At 49.9% G+C, this 16,523-nt stretch overlaps 1 protein-coding gene across 6 annotated transcripts in view; it reads right to left on the bottom strand.

The window, feature by feature from the left end:
* Nucleotides 1-16,523, bottom strand: part of CABIN1 (calcineurin binding protein 1) — a 148,385-nt gene that overhangs the window by 33,847 nt on the left and 98,015 nt on the right. For all 6 annotated transcript variants that reach the window (XM_016187153.2, XM_060195252.1, XM_060195245.1 and 3 more), the window contains exons 27-29: nt 13,216-13,398; nt 9,092-9,405; nt 1,477-1,590 (exon numbers count right to left, since the gene is read on the bottom strand). In XM_016187153.2, coding sequence (XP_016042639.2) covers nt 1,477-1,590; nt 9,092-9,405; nt 13,216-13,398 — 611 coding nt within the window. The remainder of the gene's footprint in view (nt 1-1,476; nt 1,591-9,091; nt 9,406-13,215; nt 13,399-16,523) is intronic.

Raw genomic sequence — 16,523 nt, 5'->3', positions numbered from 1 at the left:
ACCTGCTTCACCGCCTGTGAAGCGACTCCCCTGCAGGTGGGGAGCCGGGGGCTTGAACCAGGATCCCTATGCCAGTCCTTGCGCTTCGTGCCATGTGCACTTAACCCGTTGTGCTACCGCCCGGCCCCGACATGATTTTTCTTTTAAAAAATATTTTATTTATTAGTGAGAGGTATAGGAGGAGGAAGGGGGGGGGAACTAGACATCACTTTGGTACATGTGCTGCTGGGGACTGAACTTAGGACATCATGCTTGGGAGTCCCAACACTTTATCTATTGCACTATCTCCCAGGCCACCATCATGATTTTTCCAGCAGCCCAATAGATGGAAGGAGTCTTTCCTGAGGTCCTGAAGACACACACATGACAAGAATCAGCGGCTACTTTGGGACAGCTGCTACAGTCCAGACATGCAGGTAGGACGGCTTCTCTTTCACTGAACACCCTCTTCTACTATGTAGATGAGTAATGGATTCCAACTATTACTTGTCCATAAAGTGCCCACAGAAGCATTGGAAGGAAAACCCCTGCCCCCCTAGCTCCAGACCCCCAGCCGAGACCTTAGAAGGGAAACAGTTTGAGATAGAAGAGCCATGAGCAAGACACCCAACCACTTGATCAACTCTTGTTGGTAAAGTCATACTGTCCACATACCTGAAGAACCGGATTCCACCATGCCCCCAGCCCTGCCCTCATTAGCTCCAGTCCAGGGCAACAGCTTGTCCTTTAGTTTCCCTACTTATAGCAGGGAGTGAGGGAAAACAAGAAGAAACCAAAACTTAGAGGGCCTGAGTGACTTGACAAAGCCACCCAGCTGGTGGGCCAGAGAGAGAGCAGCAGCCAAAGTTACCCAGATGGAAGCTGGGAGTATCAGGTGGAGCTATGACAGCTGGGTGAGGACTTGGAAGTGGCAGCTGTCTATGAGCAGGGCAAAGCAAATGACGAGAGCTGAGCTCAGGTAGGGTCACCACAAGAAGCAGCTGGGAGGCACTTGGGGGGGACCTCAGGGACTGGAGGCAGATGAGCACCAGGACTTAGATGGGTACTGAAAGCTCAGTACTAGTCAAACTTTTTGATTTTTAAGCAAGATACCTGATTGCAATATGAAGCTCCAGATGCATGAACCACCCAGGGACACACAACGCTGCTCTGCAGGGGCAGGACTACAGACCTGGAGCCCATCCCTCCACACCTTTTGTGGCCACAGTGAACACACTGAGCGTGTTGGTGCCTCCCGTAACAGAGGAGTGAGTCGGTGCCTGCAGGGGTCAGCTACTTGCCAGAAGTCACTTGGCAAGTGAAGCCCCAGTCCTGAATCTGGTGCACTCTGAACCGCTCCACCCTGCCTGCCCTCTGAGGGTGCTTCAAATCCGTGATCCCAGAAGCGCCCACCCGGGGGGGGGGGTCCACTTGCACGCCTTCAGTGAAAAGCAGTGGCAGCAGCAAAGGAGATCAATAAGGCAAGTAAGTACTCACGTTGAAGAAATTGGTCTTGTTCCTCTCGCAGAAGAGCCCCTGTGCCGGCATGTGCTGCAGCTGTTGCCACGGGATACCGCTGCCTAGCAACACATCTCGGGCCCACTGGAGGTTCTGGGGAGACAAGAAGTAGGTTGGAAGTGAGTGTGTGGGCAGCTCACAGCGCCCACAGGGAAGGGAGGCAGGCCCTCCTTCCTGGCTGCACTGGCAATGAGGCAATGAGCAAAAGCTCCTGCAGACATCGATCCTGTGGCTCCAGGCAGCTCTGGCTGCTGCCTTTGATCATCTGGCTGTGGGCTGCATTTCTGGGATGGATTTCTTAAGCAGCACAGCTAACTTGAGAGAATGTGGCCTCATATCGCCTGAGGAGGGCACAGACAGAAGTCCCTCATCCTGATCAACTCTGCTCTTAAGCTGCAGCTTGGGCCAGTACCCTGTGTCCTATCAGGAGGACCCCCGCTAGCCCAGTCAGCCCTGACTTGTTTGTGATTGGGATGTCTGTAGAATTCATCATCATAAATGTGCCATTCTACTCGTCACAGTCAGCTTGGGCTTAGCAGAGCCAGGACCCTATAAGTCCTGGGGCTAGCATGATAGCAGGGGAAGGGACTCTGTCCAGTGCACAGGCCCATGCTCTCTGGGCAGTGATGGTCTCATTATGAAACCCTGGGGCTTGGGAAGGTGTGAACAGGAGCCCGCTGGCCTAGGTGGGACTCTGGGACAGGATAAGAGGCTGGGAGGGGCCCCAGCTGCTTGGCTTCCTCTAGTACCTTCTCCCTGATCCAGAGAGCAGACTATCCTTATTAGCTATCTGGCCAGTCACTCTACCCTCTCAAGTTGTTACCAAGGTGGCTTCCATAGCCAGAACCCATGCTAAGCACCCTGCATGTACCATCTCACCCCCTATTTGGGACACTGCTATCCTATAGGCAAGAGGTCAGCAGGGAGCAGAGTTGGGACTGGAACCTGGGACAGCACATTGCCAGGCCCTCAACCCCTCAACATAAGACAGACACACACACACACACACACACACACACACACACACACACACACACACACACACACGGCCCTTCCTCACCTCTCCCATTCCTGGAGGCTTTCATTACCTCATCCCAGTTGCTATAAACAGCTCTCACTTCTCAGCCAGTGAGTATGGCCCCTTTGCTGGTCAGGCTGAACTTACAAAGTAGTCGCCCTTATCGTAATTTTCAGCAAAGATGCAAACTAGCTTCCTGGCTTGCTAGCTAAGGTTCCCCTCTGGCCTGCCTCTGACCCTCTGTTCCTACCTCCACACAGAGGAACATGACGCAGAGGGGACAGGCACACAGGAATTAGGGCCCCTATGGCTGGACAGAGGCAAGGCTTCAGGCACACACCTTCTGGATGGATGACACACTAGCAGCCAAGAAGACTTTGTGGAAGCCCAAGGGAGAGTCATCTCCCAGGAAAAGCCCAGATGATTAAGCCTGGAATCAATTCTAAGTAAATTTCTTCTTTTTTTAAAAAATATTTATTTTATTTATTTATTCCCTTTTGTTGCCCTTGTTGTTTTATTGTTGTAGTTATTATTGTTGTTGTCGTTGTTGGATAGGACAGAGAGAAATGGAGAGAGGAGGGGAAGACAGAGAGGAGGAGAGATAGACAGACACCTGCAGACCTGCTTCACTGCCTGTGAAGCGACTCCCCTGCAGGTGGGGAGCCGGGGTTCGAACCAGGATCCTTATGCTGGTCCTTGTGCTTTGCGCCACCTGCGCTTAACCCGCTGCGCAACAGCCCGACTCCCCCTAAGTAAATTTCTATAAGGACACAGCAGGTTCTGAAAGTAACTAAAAGCTCAGGCCCCACAAATTCAAGACCCTCTCTGCACAGTTCAGCCTGGCCTGAGGAGGCTCAACATGGGACCAGGAGCCAGAGGGCAACGGGGAGTTTAGCACACAGAGAGGCAGGCCAGTGCTGGATGAACAAGATGATGTGCACCATTAAAAGCCTTCTGCATGGCTGACTCCTCTGGCCAGCATTCAGTAAGCTCTGAGCTGAGACATCTTCTGAGATGCCTCTATCGGCTGAGGTCATGAGCAGATCATGACTCTGCCTTCCTTCAGTTGCAGCTGGAATTCTGAGGGGAGCCCCAAGGCAGAGTCCTGCTGAGGGCCACAGCATGGCTGCCCTCACTAACCCGAGCACAAGTGGCACTTGCAGTCAGCTGTGACACTCTCTTTTCAGGATGCGAAGGCCTTTCTAGGACCTCAGGTACTGATGTTCCACCTGCTCAAGGAAGATGCCAGGCCTCCTGCCTTCAGAGGTCCCCCTCCTCAACATTCATCTATGTGGAGGCTGGAGTAAGGCAGAGCAGGGCCTCCTTTGGCAGTGAACGGTCTCCCCCAAGTCCCCACTCCCACCCCAAGGGCCACTCTCCTTCACACACACTAAGAAGAGTGAATGCCCTGGCCTCTGTCTTCTGAAGTCTAACATGTGAGGGTAATCAACTTACAGTTCACATTCAAATGCCCTTAGCAGTGCTCTGTGGTTTGGCTCAAAGACTGCCTCCTGGGCTAGTCCATTAGGATGTCTCCTGAGGCAGGTACTAGCGCCAGCCTGATGCTTTCTGTGCCCTGTCCATCCCTATCTACATACTCCTGCTACATGGCCAGTGTGGAGGGAGATGGTCAGCTGGGAAGAAATCAAGTGTAGAATGAGGAAAGAGGTTGGCTTGGGCCCACTTCACTATAAGGAGTAAAATCCAAACAGACTGAAGGTCCCATGAGCAGGTAAAGCCTCAGGCCTGGGGAAGGGAAGAGGGATGGCTCCAGAGTCCCGGAAAAAGGTCTCTGGCTTGCATCCAGACACAGCCATGACTCCTTGGTTTCTGTACTACTAGGTACAAAACCCAAGGCAGTCATGAAGGCCCTCATGGGAGGCAACCTCTGGGTTCCAGTTTGCACTAGGGAGCTGAAGGACTCATTAAAGCAAGTATCCACATAAGCAGAGTGGCCAGGGCCACCAATAAGGCAGAAGGGCAGGAGGACCACCAGGGAGCCAGTGCATGGTCTTCATCTTGCTCTTTCTCAGACTCCAGGCACACGGAGGTCTGAAAAAAGTTTCCCTAGAGGCACAACTAACACCTCCTCTGGAGTTCCCTCATGACATGCAGAAAGTGTCCAAGTAAACCCTTTAAGTAGTAGTTGGTAGGAGTGGGAGTGGAGATGAGGTGGGGTAGGGGGGCAGTGATGTGAAATAAGACTTGAAGAAGCATCCCCATGGAGATTATCATATCCAGAAAGTAAAATATAACCAAGGCTTGGGGCCAGGTGGTGGCACACACACACTACAGTGTGCAAGGACCCAAGTTCAAGCCCCTGGTCCTCACCTGCAGGGGGAAAGCTTCATGAGGGATGAAGCAGGGCTACAGGTATCTCTCTCACTTTCCCTCCATATCTTCTCCTCCATTCCCAATTTCTCTGCCTTTATCCAATAATAAATAAGCAAATAATCTAACCGAGATCAATATGACTACGGATTAAAAGGGAAAGTAGGGGGAGTTTCCTTGCCTCTAGGGCCTCCCTCCACAGCCTTAGGCCATGGAACAGGGAACATACCTCTCTGGCTTGTTTCTGCAATGACACTGACACCAGACCCCCTTCTGGCCTTGTTGGGCTGTGTATGGAGGACCAGGGCTCCTCTAGTGGAGAAGTCCCAGGGCTCTTAGAGATCAGGCACTTGAAAGAAGTGCAGAAGAGTGCTGGCCTGCCAAACCTGACCAGGAGTGTCAATTAGCCTCCTGCAGACTCAGCTGCTGCACGCTGGTAGGGCTAGGCTCCTCAGGCGTCTCCCAGGCCTGCCAGAGAAAGAGCTGATCGATGGTCCAGGCTCAGTGTCCAGAAGACTCATGGAAAACCTGAGCTAATCACATCTGAGGCTCCAGATGGCAGCTGACAGGGATAAGGAAACTCACAGTTGGAGGCCAGGCCAGTGGAATGAGGGGAGGGGGCAGACTGGTTTAGACACTGCTAGGCCTCAAGGAGGTGCAAAGGAACTGAGCACACTGTGTCCCTACACCATGGGGCCTGCTCTGCAGCTCTGTCTGCAGTGTAAAGGCAAGAAGATATGATATCACCTGGGCTGAGCTCCTAACCCTCTGTAAGTTAGTCTTTCTCCTAGACCCTGCCAGTAAAGGCTAGAACTCTCACAATAAATGGCATTTTCAACACCACCTGGCCTCTCCCCTGGGCTTCTCACACAGACTCAAGAAGTTTACCTTTTTATCTTAAAAGGTTTATTTATTTCAACACACACACACACACACATGCACACACACACGTGCACCAAAGCATCACTCTGGCAAAAGAACTTAGTTTTCTTGAGCACGGACCAGTGTTTCAGGGTTCAATATCATGAAAGACTGTATGAGATGCCAGAGGCAGATATAGGACTACTGCAGCCACTGACAGAAAGTAACCTCTGAGTCTCAGGTGTGAGGAGTAGCTGACAGCCTCTAGCTTGGTGCAGGCCAGCAAGCTGAGGGACCAGTCCATTTTGCAAGAAAGGGGCCTTAGGCATCAAGAGAGAAATGCTCTGGGTGTTCTGATGTAGAATCAGGGTCTGAGCCCAGGTGAGGCAGGTTTCAGAACCCGCATACCCCACAGACCCTGCTTTCCACAGTTACCTGAATAGGAAAGTGGTTTCTTTATAGAGGCCTGGGGGACTCTGAACTGAGCAGGACTTCATCTGGAAATACTTGTCAAAGACCTGCAGTCCTCGGGGCCTCTCTGAAGACACGGATGATGGAAACTCCTGCCAGGCACAGAGTTGTGAGGCGGCAACAGGAAAATGCCACTGCTAAGTCTACAAGTAGGTCTTATGAAGAACTGTGCTGGTGTTAAGAACACATCACGGGAAGTGTTTGTTACCAAACAGCTGTGTTTGAAAAGCAGTCTCGGCATGTCACTTAATGGCTCTGCATTAGTTATCGAGAGCATTAGTTGTAACCCCCAGATCAAGGCCTGGCTAGCACTATGCCCAGTCCCCAGGCTGGTAGCATGCCTCAGATAGGGCTGGCCTTGAACCAGGCTCTCCATGGAGTGGGTGTTAACAACCTGCCATTCAAACTGGGGTATCAACTGGTGCTCAGCAGAAATCTCTGAGCAAAGCTACGGAAGTATGCAGGGCACAGTTGGGGTCCAAGATGAGTAGGGGGTGGCTGGAGAGTACCTGAAGCTCACCTGGCACCCCTACCTACCTATGCATAAGAAAGAAGTGTTTCTTTATTAGATTAGAGATCAGAATTCCATTCCAAAGAACAAGGAACCAAATCTGAGAAAGCAGAAGAGAAGAGATGGCAGGAACACTGAGAAATATGGGGAAGCTGTCTGAGAATCCCAATGTTCACAGTGCCGACAGTCTAGGAAGCCTCCATCCTCACCCCCTAGACTATCACAGAGTCACCAAAATGACCTGGGGAGCATCTATATGGGCCCCTCACTAAGGTGCGGAGGTAGTAGAGGGACTGGGCTTCGCAGGGCTGCCACTTACCACTCTCCATCTTGAGCCAGATTCCAGAAGTGCAGTGGAGAGTCTCTGCTTCCTACCTCCTGAACCTTCAGTCCCTAGAGCCTCCACAGGACAGTAAGCAGTATGCACACACACGATGGCCCTGGTTTTATGGTAGTGGGACTGTGGGCCTCCTTTCTCTAGCTTTTTTTTTTTTTAAGGTTGTTTTCCACTTTGAGAAAACTTACTGGGAGCAAGGGAAGAAGCCAGTGTGTCACAGCATAGAATATACATATGCCTGTAGCCCCAGAAGTCCCAGGTTCTATGCTCAACATCAACCAGAAGCCAGAGCTGTGTAGTGCTCTACTCTCTGTCTCCTAAGTAAATAAATAAATAAATAAAAATCTTAAAAAAAAAAAATCAACAGCCCAAATCTTTGCCTACTCCACGAGCAGAGTGTGAGCAGCTGCCCGTGCCTGGCACAGTGCAGAACCCTCTCACTAGCTCCCTCACACCCAAGACTAAAGTCTTTTAAGGGGGGGAGGGGGCTCTGTGGTACCTGTATCACTGCTCAAGTCTACCTCCTTCTAACTAAGCATCCTCTCTCTGCCCACACAAGATGACTCCTAATAGGCCTTTTGCAGCCCAAAGCCTGTACCAGCACCTGATTCTGGAGATGGTGACCTGCTACACTGAGGGAGAAGACTTGAACTCAGCACAGGAAATGATGTGTCCTGCTCAGAGCTGCCCTCAGCTGGTCAGACTGCACAGATACTTAGGGGAGGCTTATGGGGGGGAGGGGGGTCAAGAAGGGCATCCAGTGGAGTCCTTTCCACCTGAGAAAGGAGTGAAAGCTCCTTCACTGGGCTCTTCTGCTTTCCTGGAAGTGAAGGGTGGACTTCCCACAGCAGCACTAGAGTGTCAGCTTCAGAGTCCTGTGAACTGCCACAATAGGAGAGGGTTTTACTAACACCCAGGTCAGCAGGAGCCTGGAAGGCCTGGAGCACTGAGGTAAGGTCACCTGCAAAGAGCAGGCAGACATGGAGTGGGCTGGGTTCAGGAGCAGCACTGGTCACAGTAATGGAGAGTGGCAGCAGAGAAAGAGACCTGCAGCACCAAGTCTGGACTTGACTCCTTCCTCCCCAGCCTGCCACCACCAGCTCTACTTGCTCTGCTCAGAGAAAAATCAGCATGCCAGGCAGTCACAACTGCGAGAGGGCACATACCTGGGCCGTGTCCCCAGAGTGCCATCAAGTCATGTTCTATCACATCGACAGTACCCAGCCAGAGTCCAGTGCTCTGGTCAACTATTCCCCCTGCTGCTTCAAATGTCCCATAGAGAAACTATCAAACTAGCAGGAGCCTCTGAATGGAGAAGGTTCTGAGCCCAGCCCTGACTACATGGGACAGTCAGGCAGCAGAGACCACAGCCAGACTCAAAGGTTGCCCCTGCTTGTTCCACCATCGTGGTCTTCTATGGCCCTCACTCCATCCTGGTAGACTGCTAGGACCACCATGTGATCAATCTCCTCCTCCCCTCCAAGTATGCCAGCCTATGGGAACCACCATGGGGCCCCATGCACCCTGTTACATTCCTATAGTACCTATCACAATGGAGCTCACTTGACTTGCTCATTTGCATGTTTTTAACAGTGCATGGGCTAGGCAGTGCATTGCCCTGTGGAATGCAGCTGGGGGTGTGGGGTGGGGGTGGGAAAGCTTTTCCCCAAAGCCTCTGAGGTGAATAAAGTGTGAGAGAATGCTGCACATACCACTATCCCTCTGCTAAGTGCCATCAGGGAAAGTCTAGTTGGGAAGCCCCTGGGAGCAGACAGGGTCTTGAGCAAGCAAAGGCCCTGGGGTAGAGAAAGAGGGACTATTAGGCCCCTGGGGGAATCTGTAACAGGCAAAGGACCAAGGAGGCCCAACAGGGAAGTTAGAGCCTCTGCACAATTCTTCCAGTTGGAGCTGATGAGCTCTCAGCCCTCCCTTACTACAGCCAGTCTGCCAGCCAGGGCTCCGGCAGCAGGGACAGCTTCCACCCCTTCTCCTCCCCTGCATTTTCCACCCAGCCGCCCAGCCTGTTTGCCTGTGCTCTGCCCTGCAGGGCCCATGGCCTACTCACCCGGTGGGTCTTGCTGTAGGTGTAAAGGAAGGCCAGGCGGTAGAGACTCTTGTAGTGCTGTGGGAAGCGGCTGAGACATAAGCGGAAAGAGGAGATACACTGCTCCGTGAGGAACTGTCGCTGCTCCTCTGCACCAGCTGGCAGGCCCTGGGGGAAGGCAGCTGGCTCTGCTGGGGGCTCCCCTCTCTTTCTCCCATCCCATGGGGCCAGGCCAGGTGCTGGGGTCTTGACAGGGATGTAGGCAGAGGCTGAGGGGTCTGCAGCAGGCTTCTGGCTGCCTTGGTCTACGTTTTCCAAGGACTCCTCAGACTTCCCTACAATTGGGAAGAAGGAAGAGAAAGTGACCTCAGGGGCAGATTCTGTAATGTCATGGTTGTTTTGCTCACTTTACACACAGTCATCTCAGCTTTAGGTTGTGATGCAGCAGTGGTCTGTCACCAGTAAAAGAGGCACTTCAGTAAGATGACAAGCTAAGCTGGGTCCGTGCCCTTGTTGGCATGGTGCTGGCCCCAGCCTACTGGCATGAGACAGATGCTGGCAGTGCCCCTAGCAGCTGAGGTCTTGTCAGCCTTTCTACTACCCAGTTAGCAAACAGCAGAGGAGCCCCAAGACTGCAGACCTGGGTCCCCCTCTCAGTGGTACCAAAGGGCACCATCCTTCCCCCAGTCTGGCGCAGGTACATGGGGAAGCAGCCCACAGAGACCAGATGTGGCCTCTATCAGCATGAATTAGAGCATCTGCTCCACTGCTCAACGACTACTTGCCCCAATAGCTGTTGCTGCTGCCACATGGAAAGCAAGCACTTAGCCACAGACCTGCTCAGGGACAGTCAGGGCAGCAGAGGCTCGCCTGTGCTGGGTGGCAGGAGTGAGAGGAGATTGTCTTGTCTGGGAGGAAGTGGGTGAAGACCAGTGTAAGGGCAAGATGGCCCACTAGGTACCCAGCTGTTTGACACAGTCTCATAGAGAAGGCAAGAGCAGCACCCAAGTACTAATAATGCTGAAACCTATCTTCTGCTGTGGGCTAAGCTCCTTCCTGTCCTTCTCCTACTGTAGACTGTAGCCAGAAGGCTAAGCCTGCTGGGATAGAGTGGGGTGGGCCAGGGACTCAGCCTCCCAGCTCCCTTCATGACAAGTTAAACAGAGCCATACAGACCATCAGGTGTTTGTCACACTTGCACAGCACTACTCTTGGTAAGGAGATAATGCGAGCAATGAATCCCAGTGCCCACTTCAGCTGCCAAGACAAAGCCTCACTTCTCAGCAAGGCATGCAAAACCACCTGCCAATGGCCTTACCATCCCTTCCAGTTCCCCTCTTGACCTCAAACCTTGTAACCAGCGACTCAGAACATCTCAGTCTGTGTTCCTGCCTCTCTGCTGTCACTCCTTCTGGATACACACTCTGCCCTTCTCCTCCTCTTCTCAACATATTAACTCACTCTCCTCCCTCATGGCTCCTCTTTCAGACCTTCTCAGATCTGGCATGATGTAGAGTTGCCACCAGTCTGATGACACTAATCCCACCATACATGCATGTCCCCCCCATCCCTGTTGCTCAGAACCAAAGACAGGGTTGACCCCTTTGAAACTGACCAGATGGCTGAGTGACAGGTCATATCTGATCTCAACCAGTGCTCTCCTCTCACAGGAGCTAGGAGGACCATGTAGGTTCCACATGAACTCACTCACAGTGGATGATAGCAACCAAGGCACCTACTTAGGGCTGACACCCATCTCAAAGCTTACTTTCCATATATATGCATATGCCAGGCTTATAGCATTGTTGATTTTGAGGACACACTTATGACATGTCTTTGGCAGACACAGTTTGGGCAATGACTCTGGATCCAGCCTATGTGGGGTATGAGGCAGACAAAGAAAGTAGGCAGTCCTCCCTAACAGGCACTAAGTGCTTGGATACAAGGTACAATACACTTATGGAAAGTGGGCAGAAAGACAAGAACTCATCCAAACACAGCTCAGAAAATGTGTCTGAAGAAACACAAACAAAATTTGAAAAATAATTAGTGATGACTTGTCAGAGGCTGCCACTGCTAAGGGCCAAGTGATGGGCTCAGGGTGTGTCCCCAGTGCATTCTCTGATGCATCTGGTCCCCCTACAGGACACTCGCCAACCTCACCACTACACTTCCCAAGGAAAGCCAGGCTGAGAGGGGACGAACATGTCTGTGGAGGCCAGATGTTTCAGTTCCACCAGTCATGTCAGTAACTTTGGTTCCACCCCAACTTTCTCTGCCAATGGCTAGCCCAATAAACCATCTGCTTAAGCTGTTGGCTCTGAACAGAAGGCAGAGGCAGGATGCTTGGCACATGTCTGGTAAGCTTTGCAGTCTAGGCTGTGTAATTTTTATTTAGAAATCTCAACAAGTCAGACCTAACTGAACTAATGATCAGCTATATTCTATATCAGGTATATAGAATATATACGTATAGAGTCTAAAATGGGAATGCAGTAGACATCATCAGAGCTAACCTCCTCTTAACTAAGCACTATACCTGTGCTCCACACCTCCCTGCCCCAACAGAGCACAGGCAGTAGACCACAGTAAGAATAATCCTTAAGGTGACCTGGGCAGTAGTTCTACAGTAGAGTGCTGGGAATATTTCTCCAAATTGCTCTGTAGCGTTTGCCAATATTGGCTTGGGAAAGCATGCTGACTCGATGGTGAAAAAACAGGGTGCTGCTCATCTTGTGATGGGGAACAAGCAAATCCATGGCCTCTGTTCTATATCCCTTTACCTGACCCTAATGGGGATACCTTTCTCAGTGTGTTCTCACCTCCTAATGTGACCAGTCAGAAGGGGCTGGCAAGGAACTGGGAACTGGGAGAGGCCTTTCCTAGTGGGAATGGCTCTGGTTCCACTCCAGGCCTATCTGTGAGCATCCAGGTCTCAATCCTCCCCAGCACAGCCCAAGTGGCAACTTCCTGGGTAAGGATCAGAACATTGACAGGCAACATAGGGGAGGAGCTCAAGGTACACACAGACTGTAGGCTAATTCCTGACCTTCTCTAAATCTTAGGTTCTTAGGAGATAATATGAGAAAAGTCATATTGCTTTTTGCCTCAGGTGGCTGAGGGAAGCATATGAGTTAAAAATGGTGCTGGGTAGCCTCTTTTTCTGTACCAAGTACAGAGTTATGTTACTACTACTTCTTCTTCTTCTTCTTCTTCTTCTCCTTCTCCTTCTCCTTCTCCTTCTCCTTCTCCTTCTCCTTCTCCTTCTCCTTCTCCTTCTCCTTCTCCTTCTCCTTCTCCTTCTAGCATTTGCCCTTCTTCCGTAGCCAGTCAACAGCGTCAGGTTGAGCCTGATGTAAAGTTTCGAGACCTCCTTTGAATCTGGAGAGGTGGCAGTCGTTGACTATGTGGGTCATAGTCTGTCTGTAGCCGCAGGGGCAGTTCGGGTTATGTTACTACTACTGTTTAGCAAGCTACCTGCCTGTCCTGGCCCTTGTCAGAGTGGGAGAGCTTTCAGAATACACTGCTGGCCAATCAGCCAGGCCTCGGGGTAGGTCAGAAATGTCCGGCAAGCCTGGAGCTTCTACCAGGCCACAGTGTGGGGCTCTGTAGACCAATTTTCACAAAGAGAGCCTGAGGACACCAAGAAAGCTGCTAACCCTCTGGAACTAGATCAGGGTCTCCTGGCAAAAAAGGGGAGACCCTCCCCCACTTAAAATCCTGATGTGATGCAGACAAAAAAGGAAACAAATTCATGATTTTAGGATGCAAAGACCTAACCACTTACCAAGGGAAAAAAATCAAGTCACATATATATCACAGACATGGCTTCTTCCTGACCTTCCGTGGAAATGTAACACTGACAAGCGTCAGTGAGTGTACCAAGCTCCTGCTACCACATTGCTGGGTGGTCTTGCTTAATCCTCACAACCCTGACAGTGGGTCTCGGTTACACTTGCACCCCCACCAGAACAACAGAGGCACAGAGAGCGGTAACCCTCCAGACAAAGGCTCCAGGACAGCAGGCAGAGGCTCAAGGAGGGATGGCAGGCTGGGCCTGGGCCCTCCCTGGAGCCCATGCTTTTCAGCATTGCCCACCACCACAGATTAAAGGAGTTCTAGTTCACCCAACTAGGTCTTCATACCTCTTTCTTCTGTGGGCCCTTGAAGGTCTTTACCAGGCAGTGCTGCTTGGCAACTGGGGACAGGCAACCTCTTTTCTGCACTGGGCTTTCGGGAGCCCTCCAGGGAGCTGGCTGGCTCATTAAATAAGTCCTGTGTCGAACTGGAGTCTGAAAGTGCCACAGCTGTGCTGTCCTGGCTGCGTTCTGGGGAGAGAAGGAGGGAGAGAGAGCAACAGCATGAACCCATACCACTTCCAACATGGAAGGGCCTTCCCAGGGTGCCTCTTCCTGATGAAGGCCCAGTGACAGCCCTGCAGAGCAGACTGCCCAAGTACAGCCACTCTGACCCTGTAGGTTAAAACACAAATCTAGTTTGTCTCACTGACTGGTTAAAATACATATATCTACAGTTGAATTTACTGAGGTTTTCTCAAATGTCGGTGTTTCACTAAATGCTTAACAATTTAGTCAATTGTGGGATAAGGAGAAAACACTCATTTGCAGGATCCACTGAACTGTGTGGGCACATTTCAAGGCACTAACATGAGGTCACTGAATGTGAAGTTGGAAACAGACACACAGTGAAGTCCATCATTATACACTCTTTCCACCATGTAGAGGTCACAGATGTAAGCTTTGAAGGGTACAGAACTGTAAGAATTCAGCAAAACCCTTGTCCCCCCGCCCAGAGCACTGCTCAGCTCTGGCTTATGGTGGTACCAGGAGTTGTGTCCAGGACTTGGGAATCTCTGGCATCAAAGTTCTATGCATAACCACTGTGCTGTCTCTCCAGTCCACCAGCAAAAACTCTGATGACCAAGAGTGGTTTAGAATGGCACTACAGATCTGGGGGAGTCACAGATGCATATCAAGTTGACCCTTACCTATTGGTTGCCCACCTTAGCTTTCCACGGGTGCTCAAGACGGAGATCAGGGCCAGGGCAGGAAAAGATTAGAGAAAACCTTCCTGGGTAGATATGGGGGTGGGGTGGGGGAGGCTAGTTCTCTGGAAAAGATACAAAGCCCAAGCAGAATCTTATTTTCTCCTAAGGAACAGAAACTTAAAGCCACCTTGGCACCTTCAGCAAGTTTTGGTGTTTCCAGGGTATGAAGGAAGACACACTGCATCTGGGGAGAGAGCAAAGAACAACTCTCTGAAGGCAAAGCAGGAAAGCACCCACTGCTCAGCTCTCCTGTCACTAGAAAGAGGGGTCAGATAACTGAGGAAACCCCCCACACACACACACACCACCCTGAGACTGCACCATTGCTTGCCTGAGCCTGCGGCTGGGCCAAGACACTAGAGAACCAGCCTGTCCTTTCCTCAGGCTACCAGGGGAACAACAGGCACACACCAGTCTACCTAGGAAGAAGCCCTCCCAGAGATGGACACCAAAGGCCTGGAGCTGAAAGGGAACACCAAAGGCTGAGGAAACCTTCTAGCTAAGCTATCCACCACTGACTAAACATAAGGTCAGACCAGAGGAATTGGAAGCTGGTAATACATTCAAGATAGCTCAACTCCCCCCCCCCCCAAAAAAGAAAAGCCTAGAAACAGAAAAGGGGAGTCTATTCTAGGCATATATATTATTTACTTCAGTTTTTCTATTCTACTTAACACAACGATGTGTGCTATTCAATATAAAAATTGTAGCACACACACATTGTCAAGAGACAAAATTATCAACAAAACCAGGCTCAGAAATGGCCAGATATTGGAACTAGAGAATTAAAAACAAGTAAAGAGTAATAAAATTCATAAGTGTGCTAAAGATTCTAGTGGAGTGACACACCCAATTAAGCACACACAGTACTAAGTGCAAGGATCTGCACAAGGATCTGGGTTTGAGCCCTGGGCTTCCCAGCTGCAAGAGAGACATTTCACAAGTGGTGAAGCAGTTCTGCAGGGATCTCTCTCCCTATCTCCTCTCCCCTCTCAATTTTTCTCTGTTCTAGCCAATAAAAGTTGAAAAAATGGTCACCAGAAGCAGTGAGTTTGTAGTGCTGGCACAGAGCCTCAGAGATAACCCTGGAGACAAACAACAACAACAAAAGAATCTAGTGGAAAATATGAATACATGTATAAATAGATGAGATGTTTCAGGAAGTGAGATAGAAACTTCCTAATGAAGATGCTAGAAAATAAAAAGTAGCAAAGACAAAGAATGCTTTTCTTGAAGATTCTCAGCATGCTAAGAGAGAGTGGGAAAAAAAAAATCAAAACTTGAAGCTTGGCTAGTAGAAATGATCCAAAACCAACAAGGAGGGGACTCAGGAGTAAGAAACAAAGATCTAACATAGCAAATGGAATCATAGGGAGAAATCAGACAGAAACAGGACAGAGGAATGTTTTAAGATATAGCTCATCAAAGTCATCAAATCATCAAGAATCTCAAAAAACACCAAACAGGGCAAAGACTTCACAAACACATTAAAAAAAAACAAATCCCACACCTAGTTGAGCTACTAAAAATCAGAAAAATGTACACACATGTGTGTGTGTGTAGAAAAATCTTAAAGGTGGAGAAAGACCATGTATACAGGAATAAAATTCAGAATCACAGCTGACTTCTCATCAGTTATCCTACAAATCAGAATTTTTAAAGAGCTGAAATAAAAATGTCAACTCAGGGGGTCGGGCAGTAGCACAGCAGGTTAAGTGCACATGGCTCAAAGCATAAGGACCTGTGTAAGGACCCTGGCTCCCCACCTGCAGGGAGGTCGCTTCACAAGCGGTGAAGCAGGTCTGCAGATGTCTATCTTTCTCTCCCCCTCTGCCTTCCCTCCTTTCTTGATTTCTCTGTCCTATCCAACAACATCAATGGCAAAAAAAAAAAAAAAGGGGAAAAATGGCCTCCAGGAGCAGTGGATTTGTGGTACAGGCACCGAGCCCCAGCGATAACCCTGGAGGCAAAAAAGAGAGAGAGAGAGAAAGAAAACATCAACTCAGAATTCAGTATCAATTGAAATTCCTTCTCAAAAGTGAATAAAAAGTAAAAACTTTATCAGACAAAAACTGAAAGGACTCCTTAATATCAGATATGAGCTACAAAAAGTGGTAAAGAATATTCTTCAAATAAAAGTAATTAAAACTAGGTAGACACTTGGATCTACTTAGCAAAATAAGGATCCTTGTAAATATTTAAAGTAATGATAAATATAAAAGACATTCTTTTTATTTTCGTACTTATAATTTCCCTACTTTTTTTTTTTTTTTTGCCTCAAGGGTTATTGCTGGGACTTGGGGCCTGTATGAATCCACTGCTCGTGGAGGTCATTCTTTCCCATTTTGTTGCCCTTGTTGCTGTTGCCATCCACTTTGTACTTGT

Source organism: Erinaceus europaeus, chromosome 1 (assembly GCF_950295315.1).
Source record: "Erinaceus europaeus chromosome 1, mEriEur2.1, whole genome shotgun sequence".
NCBI lineage: Eukaryota > Metazoa > Chordata > Mammalia > Eulipotyphla > Erinaceidae > Erinaceus > Erinaceus europaeus.
Note: the sequence above shows the minus strand (reverse complement) of the source record. Positions and strands in the feature narration are given on the sequence as shown.